The 20,217-nt window shown below is 40.5% G+C and overlaps 1 protein-coding gene across 4 annotated transcripts in view; it reads right to left on the bottom strand.

The window, feature by feature from the left end:
• Window positions 1-20,217, bottom strand: part of atp8a1 (ATPase phospholipid transporting 8A1) — a 121,810-nt gene that overhangs the window by 96,719 nt on the left and 4,874 nt on the right. For all 4 annotated transcript variants that reach the window (XM_023958984.2, XM_078953532.1, XM_023958985.2 and 1 more), the window contains exon 2: window positions 6,544-6,658. In XM_023958984.2, the coding sequence (XP_023814752.1) occupies window positions 6,544-6,658 (115 nt within the window). The remainder of the gene's footprint in view (window positions 1-6,543; window positions 6,659-20,217) is intronic.

Genomic DNA, 20,217 nt, shown 5'->3' with positions numbered 1-20,217 from the left:
CGTGTTTGCACAAAAGCTGTCAAACAACTTCCAGCAAAGTATCAACGTGGTCACACATTCACCTAAAGGCAACCAAGTTATGAAACAAAATGGTGCTAATGGTGAAAAATCAAACTTAACGGAGGATTTTATTATTCTACTTCCTGCATGTTCTCGAGCACAAAAGAAAATAATGTAGTAGTGGTTTTTTGCCTACCGGTAGTTTGGTCGGGGGGGAATTCACATAAATCACAGAAAAATAAAACAAAATAAAAAATAAAAAATAAAAAAACTCACAGATATGAGTTATATGTGATTTTTTTAAACAAATAGGCGCATATGTTTGTTATTTTCTCACTAACAACCTCTAGAGGCCGCTGAAAGATAACACGTCGCTAAGCCAGATGTGCGGGTGGAGATCAAAACCAATATGAAGGAGAATCGGTTAGCTCTCTTTAACTATGATATTTTGCTTATTTGCATTGAGACAGTAATGAAACCCCACCTTTATTCTTATCTTTACTTTTTCTCTCCTAGGATTAATGCGGGATAGCAAGACATCAAACTGGGTGAAAGAGGGACGGAAGTACCGCTGAAAGCAGCAGTCGTTCCGACCAAGCTCCAACAGTAGGAGTGAACCTCAACGTGCTGGGAAAGTCTCTGAACGATCTCATGAACCCAGACATGGAGACCTTGTTTTGGTAGAGCTCTACAAAATAAAATAAAAACCTCATCTTTAAGCATCCATGTCTTGCATGGATTGACTGTATGTGAGATGTACAAACAATGCTTCCATGTAGCGATGAGGCTAAAACCTTTAGACCGTAGTTCCCCCCAAAAACATCTGAAGAGTCAACTTTAATAATACATGTATGGAAAGCAACTAATTTGATGCGCGAATTGCATATAGCATGAACGGAGCATAGCGCCAAGAGTTGATCAGAAGCGTTGCACTTTTCCGCAGTGCAACTTGAATGTGATTTTTTTTTCTCTCCTTTTTTATGCTTTATTTTGGCTGCATACTCCAAAGCAAATTATAGTCCAAAATACAGGTACTATTTTTATGCTAATTTTTGTTTGAAAAATGTATTAACTCAGAAGTGAATATGACAAGAAACTGGGCAAATCAGTTGAATCTGATATTTGGAGGATAAAATATTATAAAAAAAATTTTTAATAAAAACATACTGCATACAGAGTTCAAATTTCATAAGTCTGTGATTGTGCTATTAAGAGTCCTCAAAGCTCAATGTAGACACAATCCAAAAGTACAACCAAAGACAAAAACACGAATGAAACAAAAGCATATTTAAAAAGGTAACATAAGATGTAACACCAAAACTCTTTACATTGTTGACTACATAGTCAACAAAAATACATTTTGATTTATAAAAAGATGGTTCTGCTTCTTAATTGTTTTCATAAAGAGAAAACCTTTAGAGATGAATGAGTTAGACGCAAATGCAGTGAAGCAGAAATACATTCGTTTTTCTCATGTGATTGTGTGTCTCTGTAGGGTGCATTTGTATGACTAATTATTTACATTTTCCTTCAATTAGAAAAAAAACATGAAATTTTATTCAGTCATTTATTCTTACATATAGCAATAGATGAGGGTAGATGATGGTTCTACTTTGCTTTATGGGCATAAGTGCTTTACAGCCACAGTCCCTTTTTTCCATGCACACACACACACTGATGGTGTGTCTGTTGACTTGCATTGGCACAAACTTCTACCCACCAGGAACAATGTGGGGTCGAGCATCTTGCCCAATAACAGTTCAACACATAAATGGGAAAGGCCGGAACCAAACCTGAAATCAGATGTCAACTGCTCTACCTTTGCAGCAGGCCTCCCACTCCCAGTCACAAAATCTGTCTCCTTAAAGCCATCACTTTATGGCTGTTCTCTTCTAATGCGTTTATTTTTCTCTTCTTACACACATCTCCAACTTTTAGATCTGTTTTTTTTAAAATCCGCATTCGCCCTAATTCATGACAGTAAACTGTGAAAACCTTTTACTGCAATTCTCTAACGGTACATTGAATTAATCGTGCCAAAAACATCCCTCTCAATGACTGTTTAAGGGTCTTACATTTTATTTTGTGTTTATGCAAAATGATCAAATAAAGTAATAAAGCCATGCTCTATGCATTCTTGAATACCAGGAATGCCTATGAATTCAAATTAAGCTCCCACAAACCCTCTACAGCACGTTTGACTTATAATTGTTCTTGCATCATTGATCATGGAATACGTCCATGTGCTGCCTTGCGTGCATAATTGCTTTATGGATTTGCAGGAGGTGTCATGGAGGTCTGGTACATTCAGGTCAACAGCCGCCATCGTCATCACTGCCTCTTGGTTTTTATTTATTTATTTATTTTAAGCCTTTCTCCCTTTGGTCTAGAACCAAGCAGTAAAAACTTTATTGGTTTTCTTGATGGCCAGCCTCGCAAAAAGCAGGTAGCTCATTAACGTCAGCCTGAGAAGAAGAAAAAAAACAATCTCTTCTGTCCAGAAGCTGTTCTGCTTTTGAGATTATTTCCAGCTGCAAGCCAGCAAATGCTGCCAGCATGCTGTAAATCAGAATATAAAGCAAGCAATAATTAGATTAAGCCCATGACATATTCAGCTGACGAGCCTAAACAATCCGAGGTTTCACTCTAGAAGCTTTTCAGATATCATAAATATTTTTAGATCATCAATCTAGGTTTGATGTTGTCATCATTTGACTACAGTAAAAAAAGATAGCAGACGGGAATACATCAGTGGGCCCAAACTGCATTGAAAACTTCTCAGGTGTCTTATAAACGGTCATGGAGAATGTTACTGTGGCTTTGTGGCAACAAAGAAAAACCTAAAGAACAAATACTGTTATTTTTTTTCTTTGAGTTTTCATTTAGTAGCAACCAAACACTTTGAGAGTACAAAAAAGAAGAAAAGTAGAAAAAAATAAAGAATACTGTAATCAGATCGGCGTATGTAAATATTTTACCCCACTTTTCTTATACGAGCGACAACATTCTGAGAAATGGGTAACTCACAGGCACAGCTTGATATTTACCTTTGGTACACTGTCACGCTGCAATGAGAAGCTCAAACACATCAGAAAATGAAAACTAATCCACCCAGTCAACAAGTCGGCCTAAATACTACACACCAACCTGGACCGGGTTAAGCAGGTTGTGCTTGGGCCCACACATTTTCTATACGAGCAGCATCTAATGGAAGATCAACAGTTTGATGGTTTGCAGAGCCACACCTGTACTCACGGGTTGGATTGTGAATTACACTGGAACCAGATCCCACATGCAGCTGAATAAACAGCTCACAACACTCTGAAACGCTTTCATTTAGGAGATGCTGGAGTGGGGGGGGATGAGATCAAGCAAGACAAACAAAAGTGTGAGTGTTTTCGGCTTGTAAGGTTGGTTTCATCATTTATCACAAACCCTGCTGCTGTCTGAGCCGCTACAGGTCACTTTGAGACAACAGCCAATCTTGCTGAACAAATTGGTTTTAGAGAAAACTGCAGCCTTTGCCTCCGAGATGTGAGCTAGAAATGTAAAGATCAAAGCATCCGAGCAAAAGACAGGTACAAGCAGAAGTTGTGTACTTGTTGGTAGATACACATTGTTCAGAAATTGTTGGGTTGATGCACTTGAGTGTGTTTGGTGTCAAATCCAAAAAAGATCCGTCTAAGATTATTGTAGCTGTCTACATTTAACATGTTGAAAGACGTTCCAACATTTTCCATGACACACAGATTTTTTTCTTGGATTTTTATAATAGAAATACTCAAAATAACAAATTAAACATGTATATTTTTTACCAATTTTATTTTAGCTATAGCCTTTAAATGCATCTGGTTTGTCAGATTTTTTGGGGGGGAAATGGGTTAAAATGATGTTCTGCAAACTTATACCAACACAGAACTTTCACGGACATAGCTGTTCACCCATTTAACTAGTTCTAGTAAATATTATTGAACACATGTAGTTGAAGTACTGCACTTGCCTGGTAGGTTGTGAGTTTGACCGGAAAGACTCTTAAAATGGACCTGATGTCTTCATGTGAGACTACAAATCAAAGGTTAGTCAACCCACAGAATAAATCCCAAGAACAGCTGTGAGTGAAGCTCATCACTCAGGAAACCGGATTTCAAACATGTGACGGTTGACACTGACCCTACCTGTGATCGTACATATCCTGTCAGGGATTTATTTTTCCACTTAATGGTCTTTGGTTGAAAGCTGAGTCAGTGCAGACCTAAAGTTTGAACTGTTCATGCAGCAGAAAAGCTAACGGTAACATTCCTTGACGGCCTGCCTGAGCAATCTTGACCTTTGATGCCAAACGCTGCGCTCCTCCAGGAGAAGCAACAGGAGAAAAAAGGTCAGTCTGAAACATCTGTACCACTGCATCCGCAGTGATGTGAATCCAGCAGATAGACATGAATTTTATCTGGATAAGAATTCTCTGAATGTTCCTACAAAAATGTTTTTTAAAAAGAGTTGCTGACTAGCAGCCATGTACATGTTTTAAACAAGTTTCATTCGCTCAGTGATAAGTGTACAATAGATTTAACTAAAACGTAACAATTTATTCAGGCTAAAATAAAATTAAAAAATCCAAATACATAAATATTTAAAATCAATTTGAACATTTCTACTTCTTTTTCTTTTGGAATGACTAAACTACACTAATGGCTGTCATTTATTAAATATTTGTGTAACATGATCTAAGACCAAAAGCATTATTCAATCACTGTCAAGGATGAGTGGTTATGATAGAGTACGTGTTCATGTCTTCTGATGACTGTCAGGAGAGATAACAGCTATCATGGGGCAGCTGAATAAAGCCTGTTGCTGAAGCATTTTGTCAAGTCTGATGCTTTTAGCTTCCATTTTATATTCTCAAACAGCACTATAGTCGAAAAATGCATTTATGGCCGAATCTGAATGAATTCCCTACCCCATGGCTTCTCCCTATTCCTACATTTAGCTCTGCAAGTGAAGAGTTACGTAAACGCAGTGTCTTCAAATCTGAACGTGACTACAACTCGATGACGTCATCAATAGTCACCGGTCATCGACGAAAACACATAAGCTCATTAGTTTTATACGTTTTAAAAAGTCATGCGAAAATCAGTACTAAGTCGGAGGTTTTGTTACCAGTGTGGATGCCTCCATTATTGCAGTAACAGATGAGGTCTGTGCTGTGGAGAGTCCCTTGTACTCATCAGGGCTTGATAAAAGCCTCTCTGTCATCACCTTCAATCATAATTGCAGTGCCCATTCTCTTCCTTTTTTTCTTATCGTTTTTAAATGATGGATGGACGCCTTTCTATTGGAGGCTTCGGCTCCTTGTTCGAGCACTTTCTAACCATTGTTATGGTTCATACCCCTGACAACAGGAGATGTTTACATGTGGGGAGCAGCTGATTAAGCTCCCGCAGCCTAATAAATGGCTGCAACATGACATCAGATCCAGATGAACTGGAGAGGAAATGTCACGCATCAACAGGGTGGGGGTGAAAAAGAAACAAAGACGTGGGGATGTGACTTTGCAGGGTAATAAAGTGAACAGGGACACACATTCAGATGCAGCCACATAGTCTGGATTCCAACACCTCTGGAACTAAGATGTCAGACTGTGTGGGCAGAGAGAACCGGGTGCTGTGTCTCAGAAGCCAGCACGCCAAACAAACTGCAAACTTTAGCTGTGTGCGTTGGTCACAATTGCCCTTACTGGTAGATATGGGCTGTCTGTGGACAAAATGGGCAAATGTGTATGGGGCAGGCAGGTGGCCCACAGGAAATATTACGATCATACTAGACCAATCAGTGAGCCCATAGCTTAAAAATGTTAATGCACATCTTTTTCTTTGAGCATGCGGTGAGAAACAGGTCATTGTGAACACTTATACAACATGCAGGGGTAAATAAGGGTGTAGTAGGTGAGACACAGGCACATTGTACAAATGTTTCTTCTTTTTTTTTTTTTAAACACATGCGCACTGTGCAAGGAGCCCGTCAGTGCTGTGGAAGTGAAAAGTGCAGCATGAGTGTGGGCATCCTGGACATCCCATGTGCAGCATTTGCACGCAGTCAGTAAGGAGCCAGCACGTGCACAACTAGAGCGTGGCGTAAGAACACCAAACAACAACATCCCTCATACCTCAGAAGTCCGTGTAAATTACATTATCCTTACAAATACTTCACAATACACTTAATGCACAACAATTGTACATTCACTTTTCATGATGTCCCTTAAGGTGACTGCACAAGCTTCAAGGGAACTACAAGACACACCTGGGCTCCCTTTAAGATGCAGCCGCTCCTCTCAACAACGCTCCACGGCCCAGACATCCCAAAACCCCCCAGCACCTGTACGAGTCAACCCTCGTACTGTGCACGGGATTAAGGCTTCACTGCAGTAACCGACACAACAAAATCCCTTCCAACACCTATTGGCCTAAGCTGTTTTATGATTGGACCACATTGGACCACTCCATCATGCTTTCTGTACAGCAATGTCTCTTCTAATTTTCTCCTTACCTGACTCGATTGCTGCAAAACTTGGTGAACTGTGGCTGGTTGAGGTACATCAGTCGGGCATCTTCTTGGTCAGCCAAAGATGTCTTCTCTGAAGTGTCCTCTGTCTTTTCATATCCTGCAAGAAAAGATATTTTCCGGTTTTACAAACTCTCCAGTGGGGAATTCTAAAAGTGAGACATAAAACGTATCGGGAATGCCTTTGATTTGTTGTCTAAAATCCATCAAAGGATTCTTTCAAAGGCAGGAAAAGAACAGGTCAATACCTCTGAAACGCTGCGATTACTTGGAGCTTTGGAGGGGCTAGTTATAAAATAAAATATAGAAAATTTTTAAACAACTTTAGCATACTTGTCCGTTTTTGAAATTGTGATGGACTCGCTCTGATCCATTTGATGTATTTTTTTGTTTTTTTAGTACAATGGCACTGAAACAAGCTTTTAGCTTAAGAGTCTGTTTTGCTTTTCTGATTGGTATCCATGATAGACAGTCATGCTGATTTAGTGTGCGTACCTCAGCTTTGAGCCAACACTGATGACAAAATGAAGTTGGAATTATGATCTTCATGAAAGCAGAGGGTGTTTAGGAAGGTTTAACTGAAGTGCAGCAAATGGCATAGAAATACAACAGAACTAGACAACACATTTCTGAACGCAAGGGCCACAGTAGTCCAGAGCATTCATAAGAAAAGGTGTAGTGAAACCAAGCAAAAACTTAACAGTGAATTAGTAACAGTCTGATCTTAATATTTTTGTTGATGTCAGAGATATACCTTTTCAATGCATTTTATTAGTTTTGGTTCAGTAGGCATGATGAAGATAAGAATAAAATGAATAAAGAAATACAATTTAAATCCCAAATCGGATTACTTAAACACAAATTTAAAACACTGAGTAGCTTGCCCTGTTCCTATTCTAGGTTAATATTTTCCAGGAAATGTTATTTAGGTGGAATTTCCTACACAAAGTGAATTCCTGCAGATTCACAGGCTACTGGAATAGATAAGCGGCTGCAATTTAGATTTGGAAATGACTTTAAAAAAGGTATTTTCTGCATTTTTGGGACAAATAAAAGTTTTGACTCGAAAGTTTAGGTTTTGTGTTAAAAGGCACACAAAAAAATGTCCTTTTACTTCAATACAAACGAAACACTGCATTAAATAGTCTACTCATAAAGTGTCTTCGAAACCCTTGTAGAACACGCTGGGAATCCAAGTGTTCTCTGCTCCCACTCAAAGTTGGAAACAGCTCTCCTGACACATGACGGAGGCTGAATGTAGGCGGTAGAGATGCTTCGCTCTCCCAGAAAAGAAAATAACTTTTTAAAGGTTTGTTCAAATTCAGCATCTTAAGAAGTTGGAAGTGTTTGGAGCATTCGTATCAGTAACCCAAATAAGGCTTTTGAAATATTCAGAGTAAATAGGTTCAATCTTTGTTTTCACCTGTTGTAGCTGAAGTCAGAATTTCTACTACTTTCATCTAAAAACTGTTTGATGTGTAAGAAAAAGTTGTTTTCTGTCGCACAAAGGCGACATCTTTGCATGGCTCCTTTCTTGCAACATCTGGTTCTATCCAAGACAGGTATTTTGAGCACCTGTTTAACTGTAAATAAAGACAGACACTTGGCAACTGAAATGAGAAAACAAGTCTGATTGAGTATTCTGTGTTTCTTGATTGTGAAACTGCAAGAATGCGATCTAGAATTTCCTGAATGGCCTTCACTGATTTATTAGGGTAGCAGTGTTTAGGTACGTAAGGTAAGCCCTGCATAGTTTCCGCAACTACGAATATAGTAATCCTTGAAGTTTAAAGCGGGCAAAAGGCCACGCGCTGCGGGAGAGAGGGGGAAAGAGGGCTGAGAGTCATGAGGTGGTGAAACCAGAGAGGCCACAGGATATACCGCTGTAACCCCACTCCTCTCCTCTGCAGCATTTCCTTCACGTCAAGGAACTCGAGCAGAAAAGGAGTTACTTCCAAAGTGAAACCTGCAACTTTCCCTGATCTTTGTCTTCCATCTTTTTTCTCACCTTACACTCATCCCAATCCGACTTAAGTTACAGTCTGAGCTGGAGCGTCTTCAAAGCAGCTCTTCTGCTGCTTCTGGTCCACTTTGCAGAGTAATTTAAAGGTACGACAGGAAAAGGTTTTCTACTTAACATGTGCTCTGGAACTATAAATACATGAGGTTGTTTGGTCACCAGGGTAAACAGTGGTTGGTTATCCCAACCCTATTATGCAACATGTCAGATCACCAGAGGGGCTGAACTGGGCAAGTGAAGTAACAGTATTGATTCAGTGGTCACGTCCTTTAGTTTGTGTGTTAGGGTTAGCTTGGTTGTAAGTACATGTTTTTTTGTAAACAAGGCATCAACATTTCTTAATTAATCTGATTTCCCAGAATTGATTTTAAAATATCCTTAAAATCTTTCCGGTGAAGAAAAATGTTTATTTCATAGCTGAATTTACAACCATAGCGCTGTCCAATGCCTTTGAAGAACATCCATTAACCTCATGCAAGGAGTTTTTGGAGTGGATGTGCCCTAACTTGAGTAAATCTACGTGGAAAGAGCTATCCTCGCTTTGGTTTTGAAAACAGTTGCTGCCAGCAGTTCACCTGGTGACACTGCGATGACAGGTGGTAACAGCCCGGTGAGCAAAGGTGACAAAAAAAATTAAAAAGGACGCCTATAAGCGAATGCTGCCATGCTGATTTAGGATGGAAAATAAGGACATGGGCAGGATACTGTCAAACTATTAAGTGCTTGGTTTTTCTTTAGAGGCAACGATGTTTTTCATTTAAAAATTAAGACAAAATAATAAGATGTAAATGCCTTTGTTTTTTCAATGCTGCACTGTGTCAAAGCTCAAAGTTGCTCAGATCCAGCTGAGGTAATCATGGAGCAAAATCCTGCATAAGTGGATAGATTTAGTTTATATTTGCAAGTAAAACATTTGGTGAGCCATCGTAGGTGGTCCCTGCAGCACCGCTTGGTGTGAAGCTGGACCGGTTGCATGGATATGACAGATATTGTGTCTCTTTGTTCTTAATGAGTCTTAGCAGCAGGAGCCTCAGAGCGGGAGCAACCAGGTGCTGCAATGCACCAGTTGCAGTTGGGGCTTTGCTTTTTTGGCTTTGACACAAAGGGGATGCACAAGTCTTAGCTGACAAAGAAATAGCACCTCATTTTACATAGCTAATATTAGCGTGTTTCAACTCTGTTAATAATAGATTAGGATTAAAATGGGGCATACAGTGGAGCACATTGAAGCAGTGCATTTAACAATCTACATGTCAACCCTTTTCTGTCAGCAATTTCTGCATTAAAACTAGTCCATTAAAACTGAATAGATTCAAAAACAAAACTTTTCCCTAAACCCTGTTTTTTTCTTTAGCATCGACATGGTAATGTCACACAGCTACAAGTGTGCAATTCAGAACCAACTGACCAACAGTTCTAGTAAAATAGAATAACTATAGGTGGCTATCAGCAAGGACTTTCTGACATGCTCTTTCCCTACATCTGTCTGTTGGCCTCAGACTCTGAAACGGTGTGAAAATAAAGTGCTCAGCTACCAGCACACGTCTCAGAGGAACGGCTCCTATTATTCCTTGGTGGAAAATGCGCATTTTCTCAAATCACTCTAGTCATTTGAAAAGTGGGCGTAATTATTCCTTACTGACTGTGCACAAATGGAGCACGCTAAATAAATCGGAAATTTATCGTTACCGCAATATTGAACTGTGAAATATGCATATCGAAAAGGACGGTGAAAATCGCAATAACTGGTTACTTTAAATGTGCTAAAACAATCTTATGGCAGCTTGAAGTATTTAGCAAATCAAATAAATCCATTTATGCATTTGACCAATCGGATGAAGCCCTGGATGAATTAAGATGCTCACCTCCAGGTAGACTAGTTCTATTTGGAGTATAATTTAAGGCAGGGGTCGGGAACCTTTTTGGCCAAGAGAGCCATAAACGCCACATATTTTTAAATGTCATTTCGAAAGAGCCATACAATAATGTAGTGTCCTTTTCCCACACTGAGACTTAACCTCTTTTAAGGTTCTTTATTCTGGTTAATGCAGGCTGTAACAAATGCCGTAAATTAATTCAGCAGCTCCTGAATCTCTCCCGCCGAGACGAGAGAGCTTCTCCCAACTTTATATTCCCCTGCTCCCGCTGCAGCCCTCCCATTTCCCTTATTCGGCCCATAGCTGAACCCCATTGGTCCAAATTAACTAACAACAGGCTGAGCGACAGAACTAAGAGCCAATCAGATCTCTGCTTGATGCGTTCAAGGAACTCCAGAACTTTTAACGCGGCCCAACAGCCAAGTTAAACTCAGTCCGCGACAATATGTTTAAAACTAAATATTCAAGTGAATGTGTGCATTTGATATAATTTCAACACTTTTAAAGGACAATAAGTCTGTGGATTATTTTTAATAACATTGTTATGCTGTTGTTAATAAATGATGAGTATTTCTCGTGGTAGTTTTGCTGATGGTTTAGTCTGGTTGATACGTGGTGAGTTTCTGCTTCATGCAGGCGTTGATACTTTAAACGTGATCATAGGTCTGAATGTTCTGTAAATGTGAGACAGACTGATCACATGCAGACGGGGAGCCAAACACACACTCACTCGCTGTAGTGAGTGACGGGCAGCAGGTTTTACGTTTTTACAATCCCTGCGCGATTCACCTTACTGACCGAGCCCACAACTCCACCCTCACCCTCTGCTTTCTCCCTCTCACATCCCGTCCCCGCTACTGCGCGCTCTTTCTCAGAGACGGGGGCGCGCAGTTTTAGGCACGGCAATTCACAGGTTTCCGGGTGGTATAAACTCTGTGAAATAATAGATAATAGTAAAGTGATAATGCTGGCGCAGATCCTTCTCTCCAAGCACCGCTACTACTGTGCGCCTCTGGCATCGCATCGCGCCCGAGAAGGACTGGTCTAATGAAAAATAAAAAAATAAAAATGTGTCTGCGAGCCACATGTGACCATCAAAAGAGCCATATATGGCTCGCGAGCCATAGGTTCCCGACCCCTGATTTAAGGTATGTTGACTCTTGTTTAAATTAAACTGCAGTGAAATGGGAAATATGATTTTTGTTGTTTTGCTATTTGTTTTGCAAGTTATATCGTCATCGCAATAGAAATCACCAACATTGCATATCGCGAGTTTTCCCTCATATCGTGCAGCCCTAGAACACGCACAAGGTCTGCAGGTGATGCGCAAGCATATATAGGATGCCTGTAGGATGTCCCCACACACATTACGCCCCGATTGTCTAATTTCCTGATTTACAACAGACAGGCAGAAAGCAAGGAGCGCACATCGGGCACACACTTATTACTTGAACACCACTAACAGGATCATTGCACAGTGTGCAGGGTTTGGCGGAGGTTAAAAAAATGAAAATTCTGTTTGACGTGCTTGCGTATCACCGACTTCAGCTACCCTTGTGTTTTTTTTTAGTGTTTGCTACAACTTACCACTCACATTATGGCCGTAGTTCTACGGGCTCATCAAGCGGTCTATGACTTCATGTCTGTGTGTACCACCTGCATGCCCCGTATAAGTTTGCCCAGTTTTTGCCCACAGACAGCCAGTATCCACCCATAGGGGCATTTGTGACTGAGGCATAAACTTGAAAATGGGTCAGTTTTGACCCCATCACAAAATAAGGGTTAAGGGCTGGGAAGGCATTGATAGGGCAATGTGAGTAACTTGATACATGTTAAGCACACATACTGGTCTCCAAATACTCATATATTAAGAAATCCAGAAAGTTGCAGTAAACAAATTCTCTGCTCCAGTTATGCCTACTTAATGACTTCACAGAATGACGCTTGGAACCATTTTAGCTTGTTCACAGCTTATGTCTAATGGTTCATCAATAGAATCCTTGTTCTGTGATGTTATCAAGAAGAGGGCCATGTATCAACTGTTATATTTTAAAATAGCCTATGATTCCCAGCCCAATAGTAACTTTTATGGGAAGAGAATAGAGAAAGGGGTGATAAAGATCCAAATAAAGCTCACTGGAGGATAACCGTGGCTCACAGCTCTGAAGCCTCCAGAGGAAGGATCAATGCCACCAAGTCTCGTAATGAGTTTGGATGGAGGCCAGACGTCAGGATTATCGTTTGTGTCAGCCAACAGACAGACTGGTGGAACAATAGCCACAAGGGGCACGCATTCAGAGCTCCGTGCCCAGTGGGAAAAATCTGGCACAGAAAAGCTTGGCCCAGACATGCGGGTCTTTCCTTATTCCTAACGCCGTGCTACAAGTTACTGGGAGACGTACAGCAAAATCTTATCAAGATCACAAAATAAACCTTTTCTAAACTGTTTTGGTTGTATCATTTAACCGTAAAAAAAAAAAATGCTGTAGTAGCATATTTTATTTCAGGAAAGTTAATGAACACTTATATACAACATTCCGGCAACACCCTCAACCTTCAATTTATGCAACCTATGCATTTGTTGCACCTGCCGAATAACATTTTTGGGGTATTGCCCAAGGACAAAGAGACAGAGAAATTAAAGCAGGGTCAAACCCCCAACCATCTAATTAGTAGATGACCGCTGGACTTTCTGAGGTTTTTCTACACACTCTACTGCAAAAGATCTGCACAAGATCGCACTTTAGGACCCACTCCAATGAAAATCAGTTTTCGTTTTTTTAATATGTTCTTGTGTCATTTTTCTCATGATGGAGGACTTATTTAAAGAAGATTATTTCAAATTGCGCATCTTAGTATTTATTTAAATTGCTGTTAATAAGGGTTTCAAAACGAGCTTATTTGTGACATGGAAAATAGGCTGAGCGAGCCCCAAGCAACCTGCTACGCTCCATTCGGATTCATCCACTTGTAGATGACTAGATCCATGTACGTCTTTGTTTTCCTCATCCAAGCTCGAATCTGACTCAAAACTGTACGGCTGCATAGCTCCAGTACTGTTGCACCAGTAATGGCACGTTGGAGTTGTGAGGGGCTGTCAGCTAGCAGGGTGGTGCGTAGACAGATTTACCAACAGTACCACCCACAACTCAGATGTGAATTTCTAATAAACTCCTGCACCTCTGCAGAAACTTTGACCATGAAAACAACAGTTTTTTTATTTTTTTATTTTGGCTAAAAACGGCATTATCATAATTAAAAGACCACTGGGAGCACTTTGAAAATAGATAGAAGAAAAATTAGAGTGAGACTTTAAGCCAACTCTCAAGACTAACATTGTAATGTCTACCAGTTTGGAAAAAAAAAAAGGTAAATAAAAATGCAACCTCTGCAGATTTATGAAACCAGTTGATCTAACATGTTGGCCTTCGGAGTGGAAAAAATATTGCTGTCACGACTGTTAACACAAGCGAGATTAACAGCATCTAAAGGCAGGAAGAATAATGACTGCAGAGTCAAGTTTAGACCTCGCACACAGACCAACATGAAGCATTCAGGGTTAAATACCAAACAGTTCACACATTTATATATGCTAAATATAACTACCGGTAGTTTGACCTCAAACGAACACTTTAAATAAAAAAAAATAAGCGTAAATGATGTAGTGGATGCTGATTAGGTGAGATACAGAGGACAGAAACATCAGCCAAAGAAACTAATAAGTGCTCAATAACTACAGGTAGGTGTGTGCCCTGGCCAAACTGCCTCCAACCGAAGGTTTTCTGAGGCATGCGAGCTTCCAGTCACTGAGGCTTTGATAAGAAAATGAACAGCAGCCAAACCACAATCAAGATGAGAAAACAGCAGCAAAGGCTGACAAGCACAGAAAAATAACAAGGAAAGGAGCTATGACACATGACTTTACTTAATTTGTTGGAAATGTTTGCCACTTTAATCCAAGGCTATCTATAAATAAACTCAAGTTAGTTTGATATGACTGTAGACTGTGATCTCTTAATCGGAAGAACGCCCTCCTTATGCCACCAAAAGAAGATCTCCACATGTTTCATTCATGCTGTGTAAATATTTCAGTGGGCAGAGCTGCAGAGCAGCCACAATCTATTCATGGAAATCAAAGTCCCAGAGATGACAGCTCCATCTGAATCTCCCACCATTTGTGAATGGAAAGAACAGCTGGAGGGGACAGCAGATCCTGCAGAAATCTAACCAACAGCCATAAGTCGCTTATCAGATCGCAGAGCTGTAACCAGCCCTCACTACCACAACAGGGCAGCTGCAGAAATAATCCTGCTCTCTGTTCAGCGGCCGCTGGCTCCTCATAGGCTCAGACGGATGACAGTGGGAGTGACGGACCAGGAGACAACATGCAGCTGGGGCTTGGAGTGGCGTCACGAGGCAGGCCTGGCTGAGCTTGGCGAGGGACAGAAACCCAGGACTGGGGCTTTGTGAATGACCAGACAAACAGGCATCTCCTATACTATAAGTAGAGCTCTTGATTAGGTAATAAAGATTTAAAATTTAACATCCATTAAACAATAAAGAAACTCTGTTAGTCCCCTTCAGCATGATCCTCTCCTTCACTGAAAATTTGATCAAAATCAGTAACAGTTTATCCAGAAATACATAATCTGACAATGAAAACTGTTCTTCTAAAAAGATGTTCTTTCAGAAACGATACATTTAAGGAGACTTTTATGACCTCTATGGCATGCTTTGGTCAACACAGGACTACAATACAAAGCATCTGTTTCAACAAATTGACTGCACAGCAGAAAGTTTATTGCATCAGTGTGTTTCATCAAAATTTCCCAAGAGTGTGCCTTCTATAGAATTAGTGGTGCAGTTTTGCAAAAAACAGAAGATGGGCATTTGTAGTGGCTTGGCTCTGTGTTTTGACAATACCCATCTGATATGAAACAATCGCTGGATGATGAAGACACTTAGGTAAAAGCAACCCCCCCAGTATGTGTGATGCTGCATCTGACTTTTTCTACTGATCATCACTGCGGACTAATATCTAATAGGCCATATTTTTTTTTAAAAACGTGCTTTGACAAACGGTAATAACCAGTATACACTATTTGCAATCCTTCTTTGAGGTAAAATAAAAAACAAGTATCTCAGATTTTAGGGTGAACAATTAACTTCTAGTTAAATAAATGTGGTTTCATCTTATTTTACATAGAGCCTAAGTCATAGCTTCCCTTTAGGAGAGTGCATATGGGTCATCTGCAGGCAAAAAAAAGGGGCATATATCAAAGCTGTAGACCACTCGGCGAGCCCATAGTGCTAAACATTTTCATGCACAATTGTTTCTACAGGCCCGCTGCAGGTGACTAGTCATAGCAAACACTTAAAAAACATGTAAATGTAAGTAAGGGTAAGGTAGATGAGACGCGGACACGTCATACAGATTTTTCTTTCTTTTAAACCCCCAAAATCTTGCACACTACAAAAAGGTCCCATTGGTGCTTGCATGCTGCCTGACTTTTACAATGTAGAAAATTAGACAGTGTCAATTATGAGGCCGTCCTACGAAAGTCCTACAAGCATTTACATATCACCACCACACCCTGTGCGTGCAGCCTTGGCGCGGAGTCAGTAAGGAGCCAGTCCTCACACCTTACTAATGACTAGAGTGTGGCGTTAGGAGACTGTGCGACAGCATCACCCGTACGTCATAAGTGCGTGTAACTGAAATTATCCTTACAAATACTTTAAGATACACTTAAAAACGATGCCACATTTTAAATCGTGCGTTCCATTTACATGAAGTCCCTTACGGTGGTCCTCCAGGGAACTGCAAGACACACCTGTGCTCCCTATAAGATACGACTGCTTCTCTCTATGTAAAAGACAAGTTTGTTATCCAACTCCAAGATTTCAAATAATGTCCACAAAAACACGATATAGGTTTGTCGTCTGTGTGCTCATGGCCTTCATGGTGGCACAATCCCAACCAAATCAGCGAAACCTTTCTGCAAACATGTTTAAATCAGCTGACAATGATAGTTCGCTTTTTGAGAAATTATCTGTCAATACTGCTCTTGTGTTGAGATTACTTCAAAACCTTAAAACATGTGTGCTCTATATTCAATATCAGGCTACTAGATCTAATTTACAATATTTTGTAGATGGTTAAAGGTGGTGAGGCTCACCTCTAATGCGCACACCATATTAGATAAATATTAAAAACCACGAGAGGATGCACAAGACCTTTTTGGGCTGATAACACATAGAATAACTGATCCGAAACTTCAGGACTGAGATGAACACTGAGGACAAACAGTCATCACTCAGACATGTGTTCTATGAATCCCAGCGATCTCCAAATGCTTGATGATGATAATGAATTAATCCACCATGCCGTTAAACCTTGAGTACTGCATCTAATGTGCCCAAGCAGGCCCTCTAGTAAGGCAAAGCTACAAATGCACCTGTCTTAAGCCCATAGAGAAAACAATTAGGTGAATACCATCAGTGTGTTATTGATCTGGGTCTCTGCTTGAAGAGGAGGTCATCATTAATATCAGCTATAGCACTGCTTTCACTGCAGGAGCACAAACCCTTCTGAAAATGATTACTTCATGCGTTGCTATATCTCCAGCAGCAGCATTTTGCTCTCTTATGTCATGGATGATTGGATTATAAATAGAAAATGTTCAACACCCACCTCTTAACTATGAATGTATTTATCTGAAGTGCCTCCAGTTTTATCCCGCTAATGACACTTGGAGCATTTAACTATCCAACAACCTATACGGAATCATCTGGACAGAGGCCACTGCATTACAACACATCAGCTGCAACACAATATATTTGTATACAAAACAAATTCATCTACACAAGCAATGTGCTTATTGAACATAAATCCAACTGACAGTCATAAAAATAAATATTGGGCTTTATCCTCCACTACATTGACAGTGTTGTTGTCCAGTGGGGTGCCTGCCAACGCCCCCTGCCTGACCTCGTCATCCCAACATGACATGATCGCACTGACTGTTTAATGGAAAGCGCCGGCTTGCTGTTGTTCCCTGTGTTTTACTATCAAATGCCATTGATACATAGAAAAAGGACATCTTCAAAAGAACCATGACTTTATATTATAAGATTTTAGATTTTAAGACATAAGGATGTGAACTGCTTTAGCAGAGATCTACAGGTGATAACATTTCAATGCCTCTCAAGGATGTGTCTACCCAAAATGACTTGTTTGTTTCAATGGTGGATAAATAAAGCTAAAAATTGCTTTCGCTTGCAAGACCATTTAATTCTCTTTAAACTTAGGAAATACTCATAAAAAGAATGCATTGTTTCCTCCCTCCACATAACATTTAGGGGCCTCTGAAAGTTATTTCTAACCTGACATCATAAACAAACAGCTGTCCAATGCACCAGGTGTGGTAGATGAACAAAATCCTATCTTAATGTGCCACATAAATGACAACTGCATGAATGTAATTTAACAATCGATCTGCACTGCTCTGATTAGTTCAAACCATGACATCTGAGCTAATCACGTCTCACATTTTCCTCCAATTGCTTCCAAGCAGCAATTTCTTTCTGCATAAGGGAACCTCCTTGAGGTTGATGGACAGCAGCGAAGCTCCTGCTAACCAGCAAATGAATGAATCCGTCTTCCTCTGCAGGATCAATAGGTCAATGACTCATTCACCGTTTAGGATACAAGAAAAGGCAGTATCTAATTGTGGGATAAGGGTTGGTATATTAACAAGCTTCTTGTCTATAATGTTAAATAATTTGATAATGAGAGAGTTTAGTCATAGAAATATAGCTTTAATGACATATTTTATTGAAAGAACCACTTCAGTAAAAATCACATTTTGGTGGTTTTCACATGTCCTTGTGTCATTTTTCTGAGAATGGAGGACATTTATAAAGAAAATTAAGATTAAAGCTGCAGTTCAGGTTTTCATATATAGCTATATAGCTCCAATATTGCTGCCCATATTTTGTTGCACCAGTATTGTTAAGTTGGGTGTGTGAGGGATGATGGGATGTGGGGGCAGACTTATGCCAACAGTTCCACCCACAAGAGGTAAATTTATAATTAACTGTGTCTTTGCAGAGGTTTTTTTTTTTGCGTAAAAATGGCATAATCATAATTAAAAGACAAGTGGATACACTTTTACAAAAGATCAAAAGATGATCAAAGTGGGACTTTAAAAGATTAAAACTATATACTATGATGATAAATTGCTGTAGACAGCATCCTCATCAACTCTCAAATCCCTCTTTCTCAGGGCAGTTTAACACCAAAACCTACAGTTATTATTAGCAACTAATTACCAGAGCAGTGTCTGTGTCTAAGCTACAGAGGAGCATCTGTCTCCTCGTGGACGCGTGAAAAACAGGAGTCTGCCTCTCAAAGTTTGCCTTGCAGACAGAGAGGAACCACTGAGGTGAGAGAAATCCACTAGCTCATGATACTCACATTAGACTGCAGGTTAGTGATGAAGACAAGACATGGAGTGGAGAATACAGAAGAGGAGATGTCCCGTGCCAGCACATATGAGCCCAAGGGAGCTTGATATTACACACCAATGGTCCCAGACAGGGAATTGAGTGGCGAGTTGGGCTTTTGTGTCCCATTATTATCATCCAGTGATCCGCCAGGCACAGGCAGCTCTGGATGCCTTCAGAGGGGAGCTGTCTATCCCCCCGCCTCAGCCTCCCTCCCCATGCTGTTCCCACTATACAGACAGACTGAGGCTAAGCTGGTCTTATTGAAATGCTACAGGGGCCACATCCAGCATCGCTTACGCTTGAAAGACCTGCGAGAGTGACAAGAAAGTAGAAGCATGGTGCTTGAAGAAATGACAGACTACTTTGTGACCTGCCAGCAGAACTGCAAACATGTGACTTTTACATCAGATGAAGAAACGAGACAGGTATTTGGTTCTTTGATAGATTTGTCCTTGGTTCATCTTCCTGTCTACACCTTTGGATAAGACCAGAGTTGTCTGACTGTAGAGACGCATCACTGGAACATGTGACGAAGCCTCTCTAAGAGATCACAGATCACTGAAGTCTGTACAGCAGACATCTAAAGCAGGCCCTGCTGGAGAAAACTGCAGACATGCTGATGGCAGGTAGGGTAATTTTGGCAACACGTTAAGCCAGATTGACGTTGTGATATTGGATGTTTGGTTTTTTTTTTTTACAGGACAACAAAAGAGAGAGACACAGAGTGGAGCAGCACGTGGTGCATAAGACTGGGGGGTGGGGGGCATGGACAGAGGCAGGCGGCTGATGGATTAGGTGGTAAGCCTGGCAGAGTACTAGCATTTCTAGACAGAAGCCTGCCGGATGCACATTGGTGATTAAAATGCAAAACTCAAGGGAAGGGAGTGTGCTCAGCATCCTGCAAAAGCACTATGAGAAATCCAGCAGGAAGAAAGCAAAAGGGGCACACGTGAGGCTAGGAAACAGCTGCTGCTGAAGCACGCAGTGTCAAACTTAAGAAAGAAGCCCCAAAAATAAAAGACAAGGCTCTAGTTTTTACTGAGGCCAGGATAAGAGAGCCGCCGCACAAGTGAAAGGCCGACTGTTTAGTGTAACTTCAGGAAAAACAAAGGGGGAAAGTGTGACAGCGATAGCTACTGCATAATTGATGAGTTCCCTCTCATGACTGCAGCAGCTGCAGTGGTCAACAATAGCAGGGTAAAATCCATATCTGTGTTCACATTTTTTGGCCTAATAGCTTTCATTACACTC

Source organism: Oryzias latipes, chromosome 10 (genome assembly GCF_053564925.1).
Source record: "Oryzias latipes strain Hd-rR chromosome 10, Olatipes_Hd-rR_3.1".
Lineage (NCBI taxonomy): Eukaryota > Metazoa > Chordata > Actinopteri > Beloniformes > Adrianichthyidae > Oryzias > Oryzias latipes.
This window is presented reverse-complemented; position numbering and strand designations above follow the sequence as displayed.